The following is a 23,240-nucleotide window of genomic DNA, read 5'->3' as shown; positions in this document are numbered from 1 at the left end:
CGGGGCAATTTGAAATGAAGAGATCAAGGGCAGGTGGATGGGGTGTGTAGGAAGCGGGAGAAGGGGTCTGCAGAAAGTGGGCAGGAGTCTTGATAGAAAAGGTAATCCCGGAAGGGGCGGAAGAAATGTTCAATGTTGCAACTTGTGTCAAACTCATTGATCCATGAGCGTAGTCAGATGAAGGTGGAGCCTTTACTGAGGGGGAGATCTGGTGAACGGTGAAAACACAGCATGGCTGAGAGCTAGGACCTGGTGTGGGGCTGGAGTAGAGATTGGGGGTGTAGATATCACAGGAGTGGGCATGGTTGTGTGATCAAGGGTGACATCACAAACAGAAATTATGCTCACCCTGTGGATGGACATGGTGCCTGTGAGATCCACGGGGGCAGAAGTGACTGAACGCATGACGTAGATGATGTCATCGGCTGTGTTCAGGTGAGTGACAACGGTGGGGGCAGAAGTAGCTGCAGCGGCAACAACGGGGGTAGAAGTGACGTGCTGGTTAGGCCTTGCATTGGTTTTGCCAGCAGTGGATCTTGCACCAGTCGTGGCAGTGGTGGATCTTGACACAGTCACGGAGGTGGTTGTCTGGCCAGCAATTGCAGAGGCGGCTGTGTGGCCAGCAATCGCGGAGGCGGCATAGTCAGCAGTGGCTGCAGTCTGTGGGGTGACAGGGTAGAGGTGATGTCATCATTCACGATGGTGATGGTGATGGTGACTGGAGCAGTCGTGTGGTTGATGGCGTCCAAGCAGTTCCGCATGCCAGGAGATGTGGCTGTGGTAGTGAGTCTGCTCCTGGCATGGTCTAGGAATCCCGAGCATTGAGGTGGATGCATGAAAGTTTGTTGTACTTAGAGTTTTTGATATCCGATATGGTGTAGAAAAAAGTGTTTTTTCAGTGTGTGGATTCTTCTAAGGATGAAGAACAGCAAGAGTCCTTTGCAGATCTGGGATAGTGTGGCCCTGAGCTGGAGCTGGGCTGACTGCAGGGAGAGTAGGTGGCAGTGCTTTGCTGCTAGCATAGAGCAGAAGATCTGGAAGGGAAATGGTTTCTGGAGGCTTTGGATTTGATGTAGGTACTGGCTGTCCTGGTTAGGTCCAAATTGTGATGGTCTGAGTGTAGTCCGGAGTCCCTATGGGATCATTCGGTTCCGTAGGCAGGCATTGAGGAAGGAGCTGTGGCTGTGGTAGTGAATCTGCTTCAGGACATGGCTGAAGAGCTTCAGGCTGAGGACATGACCTGAGGGGGTGCAGTGAGAGATAGAGATCCTCACTGAGATCCTTGTAGAGAAAGGAGGATAACTTCTTCAAGGTAAGCATCCTTGGAAGATGCTTCCCAGTAAGGTTATAATCAACTAGGAGAAAGTGAGGACTGCAGATGCTGGCGATCAGAGTTGAAGAGTATGGTACTGGAAAAGCACAGCCAGTCAGGCAGCATCCGAGGAGCAGGAGAATCGATATTTCGGGCATGAGTCCTTCATCAGGAATGAGACAAACAAAGATGATGCCAGAGTTACTAAGGCTTTTTACCGCCCATTTTGAAATTGTGTGAATGAAAAGGATTCTATACAACTTTGACATACAGCATCTAATAAATGATTTAACACAACACAATTAGCAGTAAATCCATGGCACTTGATCAGTAATATCAGAACATTTAAATTGTTACTCTGTACAGCTAAATTGAGGGTGAGCGCTTACAACTAATAAAAGGAGTTCTGTAATGCAAGTTGCATCTCAAGAGATGTTCAAAAACTCAGGTTAATACCATATCTTTATCTCACTGGGAGGTGATATATAAAGCAGAATAAAAAAATCTTAGTGGAATTGCTTCCACATATTCATGAACAATCTGGGACATTGCGATACTTAGTTCCTAACCCAGTCAATTCACCTGAGGTTAATAAGTGGACAATTGTAACTGCATTTTTTGTTTTGCAACTGAGCTTACAGAAGTGCAAATCTTCCAATATTTGAAGAGACCACTAACTCATGTGACTGATCCACCTCAGAACCCTAAGGAAGTACATAAGTGTGGGAAGTTTAAATTTATGATTGTCAGTTTTGCCCTGCTCTGTGGTTGGCCAGAATGGCTGAGAATTTATCTGTTTGCTCTACACTCCCCCAACTTTTTATACAGAGTTACTTTGAATTCTCTGTTCAGCAAGCTTTAGACCAGCTATGTAAAACTAATTAATTAAGCTAGAGTCAAAGGAAAAGAATGTGTACCATCTCCGCTCCTCAGACAGTGCTCCCATGTCCTCCTCAACTCTTGACCCCTCTCTTCCACCACCACTACCACCACCACCTCCATCTCGAACAGTGCTCACCTTCCACTCACCCCATTCCTCCTGGACCACAGACAGTGCTCACCATCCCATTTCCCCAAACTACGCAGAGTGCTCTCCTCCACACCCCCAAGCATGGACTGTGATCACTGTCACTCCCTGTGCCAAATTACATACAGCACTCCCCCACCCCTCTCAAACAGAAGACAGTGTTCACCAAACCCCAAAACACAGATGATAAAATACTTCATAGGTTGCTAACTTTTTTTGCACACCAATACAGACAGGTGTAAACTCTCCATTTTATTTACAACTAATTTTGGGTTGTTATGTTTCTTTAGGTAGTGAGAAGGAAGAGTTTGAAAAGTAGTTAATTGCCTATATTCACCCCAGTTTCACAGATTGTAAATTAAAGAAGTGCAATTCAATCTCTCCGAGCATGAACCAATCTTTAACAAAATTTACTCTGGACTCCAATCCTGAAGTTTACACAAGGCCTCAGCTAGACCTTTAAAGCTACATTTAAAGGTTTCCCAGGTAAATGTAGCTTCTGAGTCACAGAAACACATGATAATTGTAAAACATAAAGGACTATTCAAATAGAAGTGTCTTCCATTTTGAATGATATCTGCACCTGCATTATTCCAATGTGCCATGGATCAGATTTTAAATGGATTGGAAGGAGTCCAGTGTTATCTATATAATATTTTACTTACAAGGAGAAATGAAAATGAGCATCTCCACAATTTAGATGCCACTCAGCAGAGACTTGGAGATTATGGCCTAAGCACAAGGAAAGACAGACATGAACTTTTAAAATCTTCCATTGAATATTTAAGCCATATCATTAATGTTAAGGGACGACACAAATCACTTTCAAAAGTAAAAGCCATAACTGAGGTACCAGTCCCGAAAATGTAAACCAATTACAATCATTTTTGAATTTGCTAAAAATTACCATGGCAGATTTGTCACAAGTCTTACAACCATACTCAAGTTATTGCACATTTTATTATTCCAGAACAAGAATTGGAAATGGGAAGATCAATTGAAAGCTTTTACACAATTCAGAAAGGCCTTATTAATGTCAGAAGTCCTGACCCATGTTGACTCAAAGTTACTGTTGCAGTTAGCATGCAATACATCATCATACGGAGTGGGAGAAGTTATTCCTTACAAATTATGCAATGGTATGAGAAGCCAATAGCTTTTGCATCAAGATCACTAAACAAAGCAGAAATGAGCTATGCACAAATAGAGAAAGAAGCTGTAGGAATCATCTTTGGCACTAGACAATTCCACGGATGCCTGTATGCCCAGAAGTTACCCTACTAACACACCACAGATCATTGACTGCAATATTTGGGCCTCATACAGGGATACCTTCTCTAGCAGCAAATCAAATGCAAAGCTGCATGATGTTGCTATCAGCTCACACTTACGTAATGAAGTATCAAGAGTCCAACTTATATTGGAATGCTGATGGGCTCTCTAGATTACCTTTGGCAAATTAGTTTACTGCAGACATTCCTTGATTAGACATTTCCTACTACGAACAAATAGAAAACACACTAGTAACAGCAAGACAAGTTGCAAATTTGTCAACTACTATCAAAAATGATGGACATGGTACTTCATGTTTCATATGTAGGCTGATAGCACCCAGCTCCACTTCACCACCACCTCTCTCAACTGCTTCACTGTCACTAAATTATCAAATTGTTTTCTTCACCCACAGTACTAGAGAGCAGAAATTTTCTTCAACTAAATATGTAAAAGATTAAAGCCATTGTGTTCTGTACCTCCTTCATATTCTGTTCTTTAAGTGCCAACTCCATCCTATTCCTGGCATCTGCCTGGGTTTAAATGAGTCTCTTCACAACCTTTTTTGTTATGCACATCAAGTATCTTGATTGGTCCATAATATTAAGGCATCATGTTGTTGGTCTTCAGGAGGCTGAAATTTCTCAGTGTTTCTACAGTTCCATGCAGTCCACGTGATACTAGTTCAGATTTTATTTTCATAAATGTAAGTTGTCATTTCTTTTGGCACAGTTACTTTCTTGCCATTGTACACAACAAGAAATACATTACATGTTGTGAAAAACCAGATGGCAAACCGAATTTTGCAGCAGCAAGGACAGCTAAAGTGTCAACGTTTGTCATCATTACTTCTCTGAAACTCTCAACAACTTTGATTCTGCGCATATGTGGAAAAACGTGGAAATCCAGAAGTATTGACTCTGCATTCCTCCAAATGTACTTCTGGACTCCCTCAAGACTCAACCATTGGGAAAGTTTTGATCATAGAATCCTTACAGTGCAGATAGAGGCCACTTGGCCCATCGACTCTGCTCCGACCCTCTGCAGAGCATCCCACCGTATCCCCATAACCCTGCATTTATCCCGGCTAATCCACCTTGCCTGCACATAGAATCCATGCAGTACAGAAACAAGCCATTCAGCCCAACAAGTCCACACCGACTATTGGAAGAATAACCCACCAGACCCATTCCCTTACCCTCTTACTCTGCATTTATCCTGACTAATACACCTATCCTACACATCCCTGAACACTATGAGCAATTTAGCATGGCCAATTCACCTAACCTGCACATCTTTGGACTTAGTGAGGAAACCGGAGCGTTCAGAGGAAATCCACGCAGACATGGGGAGAACATGCAAATTCTTCACCAGCAATCACCCAAGGCTAGTATTGAGCATGAGTCCCTGGTCTATGAGGCCAGAGTACTAACCACTTAGCTATTGTGCCGCTGCCTAACTGATGAGAATTTCCATTCTTTAACTGTTAATCCAGTTTCACTGTAAAAGCCTTAATAGTATGTACCAAAATCATAATTGTTATTGATCAGAATCACTGGCCCTGAAAACTCCAGATATTTCTAACTTTGTTTCAAATCTAGCCCTTGTACTAACCTTGATCTTAATCCAGTGGTTCTCAGGCATTTTTGTCTGTGGATCACTTAGGGACGGCAAAAACACTGCAATCGTAGCCCACACCTCAATTTTGATGCTACCCCTTAATAAGGAGAATGACAATTTAACAAAACCACACTGAGGTAATATCTGCTTCCAAGTTGGAAGACCTTCAGCCCCAAAGAATTATAAATGAATATTGAAATTGTATGTTGTAAAAGTAGTATAATTCTTGCTTATAAAATTACACTACTTATTTCTCACTCTTAGGAGAATTCATGCTGCTCACATAGGAGCCAAGTCTGATTGTATAATATTATGCATGAGTATTTTGGCCTTTTCTTTGCATACCTCCAGTCATGGCATCACACATTAGTGACTTGCATCTTGGACCATCGCACTGATCACTTCAAGAACCACCTTTGAGAAGCATTGAACTTTTCCAATCATACTGATTGTTACTTTAATTTACATGTTACTTTAATTTAATTTGTTCATGTTTTTATTTTCCTTGTTTGGTGGTGTAAATATTTCAATGTGATTGGCTGCTGACGCTGCTGTTTGGCATCACTGTTGCTAATGACCTGGAGATTGCCTTTACTTGGAGCCAGATTTAAATTGCCAGTGGAAAAGGGAAAATATGCACCTCAGAGATTGCCCACAAGTTCGAGAACACGCTGTGTTATAATTCCCATTTTCTTTGTATCTGATTTTACCCTGCCACTGCAGTATTGACATGTCAACTCACTATACTGCTCATGGAGATAGTTACCATCATCCTCTTTAAGTGGAGGGAACATTAAGCCGATGGTAGAAAGAAACCACTACCCACTCTAACTAGAACCTCTTGTAGTTAATAAGATATAGTTTGTTGTAGGTTGCAAGTTAGCTGGAGATTATGTTGACTTTAAAGACAGTGATTTTGGGGAGGACTGGATGTGAGGTTCAGTCCTTAAAAGTCCTAAGCTGTTCTGCCCACAAATCAATTAGACATCATTGGTCAGCGTATTGAGTACAGGAGTTGGGAGGTCATATTTCGGCCGTACAGGACATTGGTTATGCCACTTTTGAAATATTGCATGCGATTCTGGTCTCCTTCCTATTGAAGGATGTTGTGAAACTTGAAAGGGTCCAGAAAGGATTTACAAGGATGTTGCCAGGGTTGGAGGATTTGACCTGTAGGCAGAGGTTGAATAGGTTGGGGCTGTTTTCCCTGGAGCATTTGAGACTGAAGGATGACCTTATAGAGGTCTATAAAATCATGAGGGGTATGGATAAGATAAATAGACAAAGTATCTTCCTTGGGGTGGAGGAGTCCAGAACTAGAGGGCATAGGTTTAGGGTGAGAGGGGAAAGATATAAAAGAGACCTAAGAGGCAACTTTTTCACACAGCGGGTGGTACATGTATGGAATGAGCTGCCAGCGGAAGTGGTGGAGGCTAATACAATTGCAACATTTAATAGGCATCTGGATGGGTATATGAATAGGAAGGGTTTGGAGGGATATGGGCCGAGTGCTGGCAGGTGGGACTAGATTGGGTTGGGATATCTGGTCGGCATGGACGGGTTGGACCGAAGGGTCTGTTTCCGTGCTGAACTATTACTCTATGACTTTAAGTGCTGCTTAAGACATGCTTTAGTATTAACCTTTTCAGACCCATATACAACATTACATTCCAAGCTTTTTATTTATTATACATTGCATACAATTACCACTATCCCATCCAATCCCTAAACACTGACTTCACAAATGTAGGCAATCTGGTAGTTTCTCTGTTCTGCTGGAACTCATTCCATTTGGATTTGAAAGGCTAGTAGTTTGCTTGATGGAGGGGCACTAACTTTTATTGTCTTTCTGATAGAGATCTGTAGTTCCCTTTGCGTTATAAAATTCTCAGTTGGATTCATCCCCATCAATCAGTCATGGATGATAATGCATAATGTTGGAGAATAGACTGATTGAGACACATATCTGGTTCCTCCTGGAAGGACATTGCTCATGAGCCTGTAACTGAAGCATCTGATGGTTGGAAAGGGCACACTAAAGTACAAGAAAACATCCACTTAAGTAGATGTCCTAGATCCACTTCCTTGATATCTGAAAAGCATTCTCCAGATCGAGTTCCAATATCATCCTTGTCTGTCCTTGAGTTATCTCAAGGTCTGTATCATAGTTGCCAAATGGGTTATTTTTTGCCAACTTGAAGAACCTTTATAGATCCTGGACTGACTTTTTAAGAGTGAGAAATTCCATAATAGGTTTTGTCTTCTGAAAATCTGCCATATACCTTCACTATAACCATGTGCCCGGGAACCATATAGCTTTCTTGGAAAATTGTTGTTGAGTGCCTCCAAGCAGTTTAGGACTGTATGCATCTCTTATCATGCTCTTATCTTTTCCCAATATATCAGTGTGTGTCATCAGTTTGACATATGACTCTGTGATGATCTCATTAAAACTGTGGATAGTTTAGCTGGTCTCTCATCAATCATAAACATTGCGAAGATGTCTCTCACTACTGCCTTGGTTAGGCAAACCCAAATTTGAACTGTAGACTTAGGCTTGGATACAACAATCATTGTTGGCCATCACTACTTTGATCTTATGACTAAAAAAATGATGTCCATTCTTATCATTTCTGCAAATTGTTCCCTAACCTGCTTCATGAAAGGATGCAAGTTCTTCCTAGGTATATGGAGACATAAGGGTTAAGCATCTTCCTTCAGTGGAATGCTTTATTCAATATTCAGATTATCTAACCTTTAAATAAGTTAGGATGTTCATATTCAAAAAGACTTCTTGGCTTTTGCTGTTTAGCTTCTTTGATCATTTGAATAAGACTGAGATCAAGACAGCAAAGAGTGAGAATGCCTGATGGTGAATTATGTGTAGATGTTCCACTATTTGGCAGCTCTTTAATGGAGATTTGCTTGTAATGAAACCTTTAACTTCAACTCCTATGTCTGTTGGACCATATAGCCAACTGCCATTGGCTGTAATTAAGTGTTTTACCAACCATGGATCATTGTTTGATAATACAGTGACTCTAGCTCTGAATCTAACGTGAAATGCATGAGATAACCATTGACATAAACGTAAGGTGTTAATCACCTATTTCATCTCAATACATTTTTCTTCTATTGTAGATTGTTCTGGCTCATTACCTCTGTAGATTGCAAATTAATTCCTTGCTCTTCTGAAATGTGTCCTCTTGCACATTGTCTGGAAATAGCAAGTGAGGAATTCACTTTTGATAGTTGGACATTATATATATCTATGAAGTTTATTTGCTACACAGCTCTAACTTTGATGCCTGTCCTACTATCATACTGATTTCTTTTGTGAGTCGCTTGTGTTTTTATATTGTAAGAGTTGTATGAACTATGCTTGTCCTCTGTGCCAGTGGTGATCTTGTACTCTGAGAGCTGATTTGTGTATCTTACGAATTTCTGCTTCACTTGCTGTCTAAATGGCTTTCTCTAAAGTCAGATCTTCTTTTGATTAAACCTGACAAAGATTCATCAGTAAATCCTACAACAAGTGTGTCACTTACGGATTCTGACTTTAAGTCACCAAAGTTGCATTCATTCATGAATCTAGAGAAATCATTAATGAAATTATCTCTGGATATCCTTGGTGCAGATCTCTTCTATTACATCTTGCTCTTCCAAGCATTTTATTAGTACTGAAGTTGAAGTAATTGTAAATTGTAAATTTTCAATAACACTTCAATAGTGTGTTTTGTTTCTTATACTCTTTAGGGAGATGTAATATCATCACCTTTACTCCAAAATATTTGTGTATTTATTTGTTCAGCTTCTGATTTAATACCTAATTTGGAAGCTATTCTGTATCCCTCAGAAAGTATTATGATCAAGATGTCCAATTCTCTGTTATTATTTGGGTCATCTCCAAGTTTTACATCTTCCTGGTAATGTTATCTCTGATGCCATGTCTTCCTAATGTGATTAAATATTTTATCTGTTTAAGGTGATGTTCCTTCGCTGTAATAGTAGTTTAACTGCTCTTTGCTGCTGTATCAAAGAGTTTACCAACATTTATCAGCTAAAATGGAAGATTTTCACTACTCAGTTATAAAATTGAGAATTCCTGCCTTTTTCATAGCATCATTAAATAAACTGTGCTGTTCACAGCTTTAATAAAGGATTCTCAGATTAATCATGGTTTTACAGAATGGGTCCGCTCCAAGTGGTTTAAGCAAATGATACCTGCTATTTTTGTGGTTGTTATGAAGGACCTCCTTTGTTTTCCACAGTTTCAATAAAGTCTCTGACACTTTCTGGCTGTGCAGTATCACCTGATCTGCAACTTGGATTATTTCTTAGGCTTTTATTTCCATTTCTGTAGCTCTGCCTCATGCTGTCCATTATGTCAGCAATGGTGGAACTGAGCTAAGTAATTTCTTAAATTTTTGCTTTTCCAGGCTGGTTTACTGTACCACTTTAAAGTTTCTCGATCAAGAAAAATCAGAGATTTTAAATTTTATTCATGGAACCATTAATATTTTTTTGTTCATTGCTGAACTCTGACTGAGACCACTTGACAGGTCACTGTCTCGCAATGCAGCCTGTATCGGCTTTGGAGCTGCTCATTCTCCTTGTGCAGGGACTTGCTAACTCTCCTGTTTCCTCAAACACGTTTCTTACAAGGTCTGAAATGCTTTTACTATACTATGATGTGGAGGTGCCACTGTTGGACTGGGGTCGACAAAATTAAAAATCACAGGTTATAGCAGGTTTATTAGGAAGCTTTCGGAGTGCTATTCCTCGATTGCTGTTAGGTTCTAGGTTTGTTCAATATATAGTTTCAGTTGCATGACACCGTAATCTTTTGCTATAAATTCTGCGTCTTATGATCCTGCTACACAACTACCTGATGAAGGAGCAGCGTTCCAAAAGCTACTGCTTCAGAATAAACCTGTTGGATGATAACCTGGTGTTGTGTGATTTTTAACTTTATTATTGTAGACATTATTTTTCCTTCTTGAGGATTGCCACAAGGATTTCTTCTGTCAAGTTCTTAACTGCATCTGAGCTAGCAGCAGAAATAGGCTACTTAGCCCATCAAACCTTTTATGCCATTCAATAAGACTATGGCTGATCTGTTTCTGCTTGGAATTCTACATTCTCTACCTATCTGCTCCCTATAACCCTTGTGTAACCAGAATCTATTTGCCACTGCCTTAAAAATATTCAGTGAACCTGCACCCTTGGCCTTCTGAGGCAGAGTTCAAAGATGCTCAGCCTTCTGAGAGCAAGGAATTTTCATCTCTTCCTGAAAAGGGCAACCCCTAATTTATAAACTGTGCACAGAACATCCCCCCACCCCAATACAAGTCCTACAGGATCATCCCCAAGAAGAAACATTCTTTCCATATCAATCTAATCAAGACCATTTGGGACCTTACATATATTAATCAAGCTACTCCTCACTCTCCTAAACTCTAGGAGAAACAAGCCCAGTCGGTCCAACAATTCCTCATATAACAACCTGCTGATTCCAAATGTCTTTCCAGTAAACTTCCTATGACCTGCCTAAAAAGCATTTGCATCTTTCCTTACATCAAGAGCCTAAAATTGTACATAGTAATCAAGATGTGGTCTCACCAATGCCCTGTGAAACTGAAGCATAACATTCATTCTTCTTTGTTCTAATCCTCTCGCAGTAAAAGAGTGCATTCCGTTAGCCGCCTTATTAATTCACTGTGCATGCAGTGATCTCTGTACTGAAGCACCCCTAGATCCCTCTGCATCTCAGAATTCTGCAGCTGATCTCTATTTAAGTAATTATTTACTTGCTTATTGATCTTGCCAAAGTGAAAAACTTTACATTTTCCCATGTTTTAATCCATTTTTCCTAACTCTCGCAAACTACCTATATCAGCAACCTCCTTGAATTTTTTTCAAAATCTTTTTATAACACACACATAATTTGCTGGAAAACAGTCATTTCAGTTTGTGAACTTTGTGCATAAAATATTAAAGCAAAAACTAGTGTTTCAGCATAATAAAAATTCTATCTGCTCATACCTCTGTATTGTACTAAAGTTCAGTTTACCATCAAAAAGCTTGGAAATCTTATTGTAGGCATCCTGTCAAAAAGTGTGGGTCTTCAACATTTCAGTTCAACCTATTAAAACTGAAAGCACCATTTATATGCATTTTCTGTAGTGTTTTGCACTGCCTCTCTGTCTTCATATTACCTCTGGGCAAATGCCAGCTCTGCTGAAAACATTTAAATTAGTCAGATTGCTAAAGGGTTTTTTGAGATTTTTTTTATTCATATATCTCCACAATTTGAGCACAGTCATGTGTTCTTCGACCAATCATCCAAATGAATATGCGACTACCCGTTTATTCCTGGTTATGTGCAACATATTCATTAATTTTTTTTTTAAAACATCCCAAAGTGTTCTTGGAGAGCCATGTGAATACCTAGCCAATGTATTTGGTTTTACGAATGCTGTGCTGAGTTCTCCATCAAAAGCTTGCACATTCTGACACTACCAACAAACCCATTGCTCACATCCAGGTAAATAACTTTATTTTCATTGCTCACATCCAGGTAAATAACTTTATTTTCATTTTACTATTTATTATCCAGTTGCAGAATTATAAATGGTTTGTCAGAAATTATCTTAGGGCTTTATTGGAATTCTTAGAATATAAATTAATTATCGAATGTGTTTGTGTGTAACCCACCTACAGAAACAGAATTGGAAAAGAAATATGGGTTTATGGCTAATGTGCTGAAGGAACCACTTGTTTTTCTTTGTTGACTACACATTATTTCTAACTGAATACAGTTTTTACCCCTTTATACTTAACTCTTCAAATTTAATGATTAACATTATTTTGTTTCCTTTAATTTTCTGTTCTGAGCAATGATGATAGATCCATCTTTGGAACTGAGCAATTTTCTGCAACACTGAAAGATTTAATGCAGAGTACTTAGCCTAGAGTTGAAATGGCCAGCTCAGTTTTCAACTTTCCTCAGACTTACTGGAGATGATTGTACCTTAATAGTTTTGTATTTGCCCTTCAAAAGCTTTGATTTTTCTGATCTCACTTCCATAAGTAAGGACTCGCTGTCGTCTTTGTTGCAATATATTTCTTGTCAAAGTTCCTTCGAAAATATTGTTATATATGGCTCATTTTTCAGCACACTGTACCGTTGGACATGGACCTGTACATGCAAGGTGTTTAACACAGAAAAAGGCTTGCACCATATCTTTAAGGTTGCTACACAATCGCATACATGTATGCATACATGCAATAGCAGAAATACTGCTTCCCACTGAACTATTACACACTATATTTCAAGCCATTGGCTGTAACATGTCAATTGTACTCCTGACTTGCACCAGTAGTTTTTGCAATCTTCTGCCAGAGTGCGATACCATCCAAAATGCTAAAAAGCAATTCCTTGCAGTATCTGAAAGGGGATTATGATTGTTTGTGAGTTTTTGTTCTTCCATTGTGCCTTTAGTTCTTATTCACCCAAATATTGCATTTTTACAATTATCTTGGTCTTCAGCATTCCACAGCAAAGTTGGGCATTTTGGAATATTACCTCTGGTTGACGGTTATATGAGAAAATTGAAGAAGTCTATGCATATCATTTAAGTGTGTGATTTTAACAAAACACTTGAAGTTAATGACGAGATAAAATATGATCTCCTGAATTCATTGGATTTTGTAATGTTGATGGGCTTTTATGCTTTAGGTTCCAGCCAAATTCATTTGACTTAATGTAAGTTCTATATTATTACCTCATTCCCCAGAAGTAACCTATACACACCATGCTTATTCTTTAACCATTACTTTATTTTATCTTGCTTTGATACTGGCACCACTGTGTTGAAGTAAAAGCTAATTTCTTCAAATGAAGGTCATTTGAAAGCCAGAATAGTTGCTGTTTTTATGAACTTCTAATTTGAGAAAATCTAAAACTAAACTAAGATCAGTAACATGGGTTATGAGAGCTATTTCACACCCCAGAATTTCAAAATTTAGTTGCATCAAAAAGGATGATGTGGTTTTTGGCCAACTGGGTGAATTCACATCCCATCCAAAGTTGTGGTTCCATCCTCATCCATGGGTTATTATTTAGATAAAATGGTACAGGATGTACCAAGTGTAAACTACTTCATGGGTAAGCACTTCTTATTCTGCATAGACTTAAGGACTGCAAATGTAGTAATTAATCTTACAAGATTTTAAATTTTATTTTTGTCCAGTGTATTTTATTTTATCCATCTCTTTGCAAGCCCTTCCACCTTACAGGAAGTGTTATCTGCTGCCCTGTGACAGGGTGAATGAAAGCAGTAGATTATAGGTCCACATTACCTATTTTTAATTAGGATAAGAAATGAGTCACAGTTGAACATTTGTTAGGTTTAGAATTGCTCAAACTCTTTATGCATTTCATTATATTCAACAATACCCCAGCCCCCCACCCCCAGGTCCTGCAGATTGTAATCAAATTTTAAGCAATGCATTTCAGTCAAAAATATTTTTATGGCAAATGCCTAATTCAGAAATGTAAACTCTGGCTACTGTTCAAAAATGGGATAGTGTAGCTGCTTTGTGAAATAATGATGGTTAAGTTACAGCTCCAGTTTCCACTGAAATTAATGTCCATAATCACAACCATAAAATGGTCTATGAACTAACACTCAAGCTGCATGGTTTCTTAAGATCTCTTTACATTTTCTGATACATGTGAGAAAATTAAGATAATTTGAAGAGCCTTTCTGATCCAAAAAAAACTTATAGTTGCAGTTACAGCCAATAACAACCCAGGCTCTAGCCAGTGTTCTGAACAGGGCCTGGTCCACACAAAATTATGTCTGAATGAACAGAGAGATCAATGCAAACACAGCATGAGTAGTTTTGGATGTAACTCACTTGCATTTTAAATCTCCCAACCTTTACGATAGTTCAGTCAGTTTCACTTGTTTTATGTTATTATTCACATTACAAGTTTGAAATGAATTACAAAGCCAATATAGCACATTTTATGTCCAAAATATGATTCCCCTTCGGAGTACCCATTGATTTCCTAAATGATTTTAGGGTTGTGGCTCCACTACCCTGCCCAGAAGATCAATCCATGTTCAAATCAGTCCATGAGAAGAGCTTCTGAACTTCAATCTCAAATACACCTTTATACTTTTTTCAATCAATTCCCTGAGCTCCTGCAATTTTTACTCAGTTTGAAATAATGTTCCAAATCCATCTTGATTATACAGTTACACTATAAGTTTACCGGCATCCTGGATTAACTTTTACTTTATATGTAACATATGTAACTTGACTCAATCACAGTTGTGCTTATTTAATGCACAATAAGTTCTTGTTAATGATTTGGCATTTGCACTCCAGTCTACCTAGGACAATAAAGATCTAGAAATAATACAGAATCTCACTACTGAAAGGAATGATCCTGATTTGGTGCCTTTTTGAAATCCAGTCTCATCATCTGATTTGTATGAAGCATAATCTCAGTTCAGCTGTTCTTTCATGAGCACTTCCACAAAAATGTTAAACATGTGACCTGAAGCAGGAGACTATTGACTTTGTTGAAAGGTTGCAAGTTCACATATTATGCTTGACTGATTTACAAATTAATCCAAGGTGGTGCTTAGAAGAACAAGCATTGGTCAGTTTCTAGAATTCAAACAATTTTCAGAACACAATAAATAGTGACGTACAGATGAAATTGATTTTATGATGCTTCACGCCTTCTAACAATTTTGCAGAGAATAATCTATATGTAGCAGTATTGCTATAGTCTATTGTTTTAAGGGTTGTGATGCTGAAGAAACAAATTCTGAACTCATCTATGAAATGTGTTAAATCCTTTGAAAAAACAATCCAACTGTAAATGCATAATCGTCTTTTATTTCAAATGTGTAAATTATTCACAGCTCTTGAAGTTGCTTATGTTCTCTTTTATGTTTAAGAATTGCTGGTAGGAAGAAGGCACAAGGCAGGCGTTTTGCCTAAAGTTGCTTTTCCAATGACATCATGAACAGAGCTGTGAATTGTCTGTAGTAATCCTCATTTATAAATCTACCAAATATCAGAGAAAGAGGACATAATAGTCAAAATGTTGACTTCTAGGCTATAGCCAATACAGCCATCACATAAAATAGGATACGAAAAGGTGATTGAGGAGAACCATTGGAACAGTCACATCTCTTCATTACATTGAAGGTTTTGTTCTAGTTTAGTGGAATGTAATTCCAATTTAAGTTTCTTCCAAATCCAAGAGCTCCAATTTGCTACCTTAAATGTTACATTATGTATCCTGGTGGAACTTGTGAACCTAGTTTCATTGTGGATTTTATCAGGAAAAGAGGTGTATATAAATAATCTACAACAGCAGACAGCAAGGTCCTGAAAGTGAAAAGTGTAATGTGAATCGAAGTATGATAGAAACATAAAGCTGACCAACTGTGAGCTTGAATTTTAGTTTGCTGCCTGTTAGGAAGTAATGCAATACGTATTAAATCATTGTTGAAAATTAATCAGATATGGAATGATAATAATTGATAAGTTTAGCAATGTGTGTCTTTCAGTCATACGAGTAGAGTATAGTAATTGACTTATGCCTGAGGCTGGTGGTCAAGTGATCTTGAATATCAACTTATCAAATTGCTGTCCCTCTGTTTTTGTAAACAGAAAATGCTTGGAATTTAGACAATGAGAACATGACAGAATGTTTTTATTGAACATGAGATAAAAATCAACGTTTAGGCAATGCATTCTTTCACTTGTGGGTCTTTGGGGAAGCTCAAAAAGATCAAGTATTTCCAGTGGATTCTCCCACTAATTACAGGCCTGTTCAGGCCTTATCAAGAGAATAAAGTGCCATGTCACTCCACACTGCCGGGGTCTCAAACATGATCAGGTCAATGATTATTCCTTAACCATTTCAACACATTCAGTTTCCAGTCTCAGGCATACCTTCATGAATATTGTTGAATAATTATGAAGGGTATTCTGTGTAGGTGTCGAAGAGTGTAGCGACAAGCAATTCTTTGGCCATTTCCTTGAAGTATGGATTCTTTTCCATAACATGTAAGAGGATGTACTACAGGGTATACTTTACATTGATAGCTAATTAAAGGTATACCAACATGAGTAATACTACATTTTACACATTGTCTGTTGCCAAGGAAAATTGAAATTCACAATTATGTCCCTACTGGAAGCATTTAATACCAGTGCAACTGATGAGTGTAATACTGTTGATATTTAATAACGACAAAGACATAGATATAATCAACATTGTCGACTAAGTTTCATTGAGGCATAACATTTGAAGTGGATTTTTTATGCTGTGTTCACTATATAAACCTATGGAACTGATTCCTGGAGAGCATTTGAGTGTACTATGTTGGTACCAACAATCTAAATTAGACCAATGATGTTACTATGAAAAATGTGTGTTGTTTTAAAGGAAGGTGAATAAACTGAGAAAAATATAGCATTGGTCAGTTGTGGAACTCGCGCTTCTCAGTCAGAACTTTGTCAGTTCCCCTCCTCCAGGTTATTATAAATACATTACTTGGTTGACACATCACTGCAAAACTAAGGGACTGTACTGCATTGTTACAAATGATCCTTTGACTTAAGGTAATAAACCAAAATTCTTTTCAAAATTTAGTCGTCAGCAAACTGGTAAGATATGACAGTGTTCAAAGTTGAGCAGAGAAACATTTCCTTCTCCAACCAAAATTCCGCCCTCAACCAACATCAAAAAAAAGTTAACTAAGTGTTGAGCTTCGCATTGTGCAAAATTGCATCTTTGTTTACCCAGAAACAGCCATCGTTCAGAGTAATTAATTCTAAAGATAGCACTTTACGGTGTTCCTTCGTAATCACAAAATGGTGTATCATGTGAAGAAACCTTTATGTCTGTGCCAGATTTTTCTTTGGTAACGCTATCAATTGAATTCCAGTTCTTGCTCCTTACCATGTCCCAGAAATGTATCTTCAGTTCTCTCTTGAATGTTCATATAATATGAGAAGCAGGATGAAGCTCAGGCTTAAGATAAAGTGATCTTTACATGAAACATCTTCTCATTAAAACATTTTGTTATCAATACATCTGTTTATCAGGGTGACCTTGTGAGATTTTGATCATAATGTGCTTTTAAGGTAAGACAGCATGTGTTTAGGTTAACAGAAAATGCCAGCAATTTTCTAGGTTCATGGATCCATTCACAATGGTTATTAGAAAAGGTAGTAGAATATAGAGCCATAGAGATGGACAGCATGGAAACAGACTCTTCAGTCCAACTCATCCATGCTGGCTAGATATCCCAACCCAATCTAGTCCCACCTGCCAGCATCCGGCCCATATCCCTCCAAACCCTTCCTATTCATATACCCATCCAGATGCCTTTTAAATGTTGCAGTTGTACCAGCCTCCACCACTTCCTCTGGCCGTTTCGACAAACGCACCACCCTCTGCATGAAAATGTTGTCCCTAAGGTCTCTTTTATATCTTTCTCCTCATTCTAAACCTATGCCCTCTAGTTCTGAACTCCCCCACCCAGGGAAAAGACTTTGTCTATTTACCCTATCCATGTCCCTCATGATATTATAAACCTCTATGTGGACACCCCTCAGCCTCCGACACTCCGTGAAAACAGCCCTAGCCTATTCAACCTCTCCCTATGACTCAAATCCTCCAACCCTGGCAACATCCTTGTACATTTTTTCTGAACGCCTTCAAGTTCCACAACATCCTTACGATAGGAAGTAGACCAGAATTGCACCAGTAATCCAAAAGTGGCCTAATCAATGTCCTGTGCATCCGCAACATGATCTCCCAACTCCTGTACTCAGTGCTCTTACCAATAAAGAAAAGCATACTGAATGCCTTCTTCACTATCCTATCTACCTGCAACTCTACTTTCAAGGAGCTATGAACTTGCACTCCAAAGTCTCTTTGTTCAAAAACACAACCTAGGACTTTACTACTAAGTGTATAAGTCCTGCTAAGATTCGCTTTCCAAAAATGCAGCACCTTGCATTTATCTAAATTAAACTCCATCTGCCACTCCTCAGCCCATTGGCCCACCTGATCAAGATCCTGTTGTAATCTGAGGTAACCTTCTTCGCTGTCCACTGTGCCTCCAATTATGGTGTCATCTGCAAACTTACTAACTGTACCTCTTATGCTTACATCCAAATCATTTATATAAATGATGAAAAGTAGTGGACCCAGCACCGATCCTTGTGGCACTCCACTGGTCACAGGCCTCCAGTCTGAAAAACAAACCTCCACCACCAGCCTCTATCTTCGACCTTAAGAGCCAGTTCTGTAACCAAATGGCTAGTTCTCCCTGTACTCCATGAGATCTAACCTTGCTAATCAGTCTCCCATGGGGAAGCTTGTTGAACACCTTACTGAAGTCCATATAGATCACATCTACCGCTCTGCCCTCATCAATCATCTTTTTTACTTCTTCAAAAACTCAGTCAGGTTTGTGAGGCATAAATATGAATAAGCATCAAGACAACAAAATGCTTGGAGCTCTAGATAAATGTGCAAAGCCTACATATGCACTGACTATAACGTAACATGTATTTGAAAATATGCAGTATTTAGTAAAGCAGTTTTTATGTACAGTTCCTTTTGTTTGGTTATTTTCTTCTGGATCCACGTTGTTTTCTTGAGAGTCTGTCAAAAATTTTCCTCTACAAATCACCATTTAGCACCCTCATCCATAGAGTCAGCTTTGGCATGTTATAAAGATGGCTCATTATTAATATGTCTTTTGAAGAACCGTATTGAAAGGATTCTAAGTAGTGTTTCATTTGGAAAGGCCACAAAGATACCTGAACTTTTTTTGAACAGCAGGTGACATTTGTGACATTTTATATTAAAACTACTTGTTAGAATTGACAGGGTTTAAGTTAGGTAAATAGCCATGGTTGATAACTGCCAGATTTATTGGAAGTCACATGGTTTCAGTTAACAGCTGGATTTTCTGCATGTCTCACTTATTAAAATTCGTGACTTTCAAAAGCTGATGCTATTTTCAGGTTGGTAAGAATTCAGTTGGGGTTCAGCTGTGAGAGAACCTACTCAGCTTATCCCCTGCCTTTCTGAGAAAACTCTTTGAGGTCCAGTGTGATAACTGAAATGCTGGTCCAGCTGTTTCCCTGAGAAACATCTGAGAGAGTCCTTCTCAACATTTCCTGGATGAATTCTGTCTGCAAAAGTCCTAGTAATAAATGCCAATGCATCAAATAATAGCCAGATCAATTAACTTTAGGATGTGTTCTCCCATCTGTAAGTAACAATCCAGCTTTTGTAATGTGTGAAATATTGATTAATTGCCAGTACCTTTGTTTCTGCGGCCAGGCAACTCTATTTTAATTTGGTAAGTTTGTCACTAAATTTCTCTGTACATAATAAATGAGCATCAACCAGGTAGAAGGATATTGTAAAATGATTTGTAAATCTGTAAATACATAGAACCAACAAGCTGAAAATCACTTATTTAATTGCCCACAATTGCAGTTTGAGTGTTCTTTTTTAGTCAATTCCTAATAGCACCAGTAAATGGATATCAGTACTCGACCAGTATAGACAGCAATTCTATCTCCGTGCTAAGATTCAGTGTCCTAACTTCTCTGATTACACCACTGAAGCACCTTCATTTACTGTTCTTAAAAGTACTTTATAAGTGCAAGTTGCTACTGTAAATAGAATTACACATCACATCCAAGACTTTTGAAATTTTTTTTCTTTGCTTTTCTCTGAAAATCCATTTGGTAAAAATAATGATGGATTGCTAAATTTTTCAGGCAACAATCTGAAGAAATCTCATGATTTTTTTTGTCATTTCACAGGATTTGAAAAATCTAAACATTATATAGTCTGAGTGGTTGAATTCTATGCAGATTTATTTTTGGGAAGGAGAGGAAATGGCTAGATGCCATGCAACCAAGTGTTAAGCTTCAGTTCATATCTACAACTTTCCATATGGAGCATTTACATTTCACTTGTGCTACTGGGGATGAAGAATGTGGAAGAAGGGAATATTGATAGATGGCTCACCACAGGTTCCTCACCTCTCCTTCTCTGTATGCTACCAGCAGAGGCCTGGGATTATGTCATCCATTAGTATTCTCAGCCAGAGAATAGTATCTGGCACAAGCGACTTAAATGGGTGTTGTGTTATAAATATGAGATGACTTTAATTGCTGCATTCACTGTTACATGGCCTGAAGTTTTCATGTAAGCCGAAGTTTTAAAACAATCCTGACTTTATCATGATTAACTTAAGACTTGTTTAGCAACAAAATTGCAATCACACAAATTTGTTACCTTGGCAGATCATTCTTTTGCTTTGCAAGAAGTGTTTTGCAACTTCATTCACAGGGTCAGCTGTGACTCAAGTCAGTACCACTATCACATCTGACACGGAAGATCGCAAATTCAGGTTTCCCTCCCCAGATTCTGCTCATAAATTTGGGCTGGCACTCTAGTGCTACACCAGAGGACTTCTGCAATTTTGGAAAGGAAGTTAAACTGCAGCCCATTTTCCCTTTAAGTGAACTTAAAAGATCACACAGAAGAAGAGTATTTTCTTGAAAGTCCATCAAGCACCACTCTTTAATTGCTATTTGTGGGAGCTTTTGGTGTGCGAATTGATGGCTTTATTTTCTACGTTGTTGCAAAGTACATCGGAGCATCCTAAAGAAGTAAAAGGTGCTGTAGAAAAAGTCCTCATTAAAATTAGAGAGTATGGCTAAACCACAGAACTAGAATCACAAAACTGTGGCAGCACAGAAGGATAGGGCCTCCATGTATGTGCAGCTCTCCAAAAGAGCATCTCACTTAGTGCCATCTCCTACCTTTTCCTTAGAGTCATAGAGCTGTACAACATGGAAACAGACCCTTTTGTTGGCATTTGGCTCATGTCCCTCTAAACCTTTCCTATTCATATGCCCATCCAGGTGCCTTTTAAATGCTGCATTTGTACCAGCCTCCATCACTTCCTCTGGCAGCTCATTCCATACACGTACCACCCTCTCCATGATAAAGTTGTCCCTTAGGCCCCTTTTAAATCTTTTCCCTTTCACCTGAAATCTATGCCCTCTAGCTTTGGACTCCCCTACCCCAGGGAAAAGACCTTGTCTATTCACCCTATCCATGCCCCTCATGATTTCAAATACCTCTATAAGGTCACACCGCAGCCTCTGACACACCAGGGAAAATAGCCCCAGCCTATTCAGCCTCTACCTATAACTCTAACCCCACCCCCTCCAAACCTGGAAACACCCTCATGAATCTTTTCTGAACCATTTCAAGTTTCACAATATCCTCCCTATGACAAGGAGATCAGAATTGCATGCAGTATTCCAAAAGTGGCCTAACCAATGTCCTGTACAACTACAACATGATATCCCTGAATGCACTTACCAATTCAAAAACAGGAGCTCAAGCTGCAACTGACAATACTTCCTGCACAAATGGTAATCCAGGATATGAGAAATACCCTGGAGTTCTTGCATAGCAAAAGATGTGCTTGAGATCGAAGCGTTATTCCCATTCCTTTCATCTCTAGCTGTCCTTGCTCCTGCTTAACAAAAAAAACCTGTAAGATTTATTAGTATTGTTAATAAATCCATAAAACAATTAATGCATAACACACTTTGAGTTGAAATAAGCCTTACTTAAAGCATATCTTGTCCTGTACCATGCATTCCCACGTAAAGCAAATTTGCTTGAACATTGAATATTCATTTGACTCAAGATGTATTCATCACCTTTCCCTTTTTAAAAGAGACAATATTAACATGTTGATGTACTGTTTCTGGGTGCAGTTGAATTCTCATTTCCATCACAATTAAAAAGAGTATATATTTTTATTTGCAATTTATATACTTTATCCTGAGATATTCTTTGAAGACACATTGAATTTGCTTTTCTTTCTCTCTCTCTCTCTCTCCCTTTAATAGAGACTGCATTTGCCTCCAGACTTGTCAGACACAGTGAGCCGATCAAGCAAACAGAATCTGGCAGAATCAGCCAAACTGCTGAGCACAGGATGTGGTGGTGCAGCCAGAGGCAAGGAGCACCTGGACTTCTAGTGACTTTTATTTAACCATTTCATTCTGAATTCTCATCCTATTGCAAAGCGTGATTACAAATCATTGGTGTGTATATAAAAGCAATAAATATATTTGTCCACATACCAAGCAGAAGTGTGAATCACTCAACAAAAAATAATTTTAAAAAGATGGTTTATCTTTGGAATGTACTTTTTCTTACATTATAATTTGATTTTTGCGCTGTGATAATAAGTTGACTAAACAGTAAATTTTGTATTGTTTAATTCTATTCACATAATATTTGCAGGAAAAAAGAACAAAGCTAAACAATAAAGATATTTATTCCCCACTCAATGGATTGAAGAAAAGATTCAAGGAATCTAATTTGCATATTTGGTTTAATAATCTTCTACAAGAATGTACTTTGCTTCTGCCTCCATTTTAAAAATATAGTTGTCACCTTTACCTACATAGCAATGTAATTCATTCCACATGAATGAGAATTCTGAGAAATGTGACAAGGCATGAATCATTCCAAGTTCCCTTTTGTGACTTCTTCAGGATTCTGAGGCAGTTTCTTATCAGACTGAAAACAGTAATTCTGTTCTCTTACCAGAAATTCTGCCAGACCTGCTGAGTTTCTGCAACATTCTCTATTTTTAATTCAGATCTAGCATCTGCAGTGTTTTGCTTTTACGAGTCCATGAGCTTCAGTAGCTAAAAAAGACTGACTGTCAATGGTTAAACTAAAATAAAACCAAGATTTTTGTCAGACCAGATTTGGAGGAGTGTTGAGACTTCAGAGGGTTGTAAGACTGCAAGCGATGATAAACAGAGAGAGAGGTAAAGCCATGATGGTATTAAAGGAACTAACTACATTTTCAAGCACACAGAGGGCAGAAAGGC

The 23,240-nt window shown here is 38.5% G+C and overlaps 1 protein-coding gene across 1 annotated transcript in view; it reads left to right on the top strand.

Annotated features, from left to right (window-relative positions):
* The window catches only part of elp4 (elongator acetyltransferase complex subunit 4), a 277,183-nt gene extending 254,282 nt beyond the window's left edge, over nucleotides 1–22,901 (top strand). The window contains exon 10 of the mRNA XM_043705557.2: nucleotides 22,242–22,901. Coding sequence (XP_043561492.1) covers nucleotides 22,242–22,373 — 132 coding nt within the window. The 3' untranslated portion in view covers nucleotides 22,374–22,901. The remainder of the gene's footprint in view (nucleotides 1–22,241) is intronic.
* Nucleotides 22,902–23,240: the final 339 nt, after the last annotated feature.

This window comes from Chiloscyllium plagiosum, unplaced genomic scaffold (assembly GCF_037043375.1).
Source record: "Chiloscyllium plagiosum isolate Xiang-an unplaced genomic scaffold, Cpla_swu_hap1 HiC_scaffold_18, whole genome shotgun sequence".
In the NCBI taxonomy this organism is placed as follows: domain Eukaryota; kingdom Metazoa; phylum Chordata; class Chondrichthyes; order Orectolobiformes; family Hemiscylliidae; genus Chiloscyllium; species Chiloscyllium plagiosum.
This window is presented reverse-complemented; position numbering and strand designations above follow the sequence as displayed.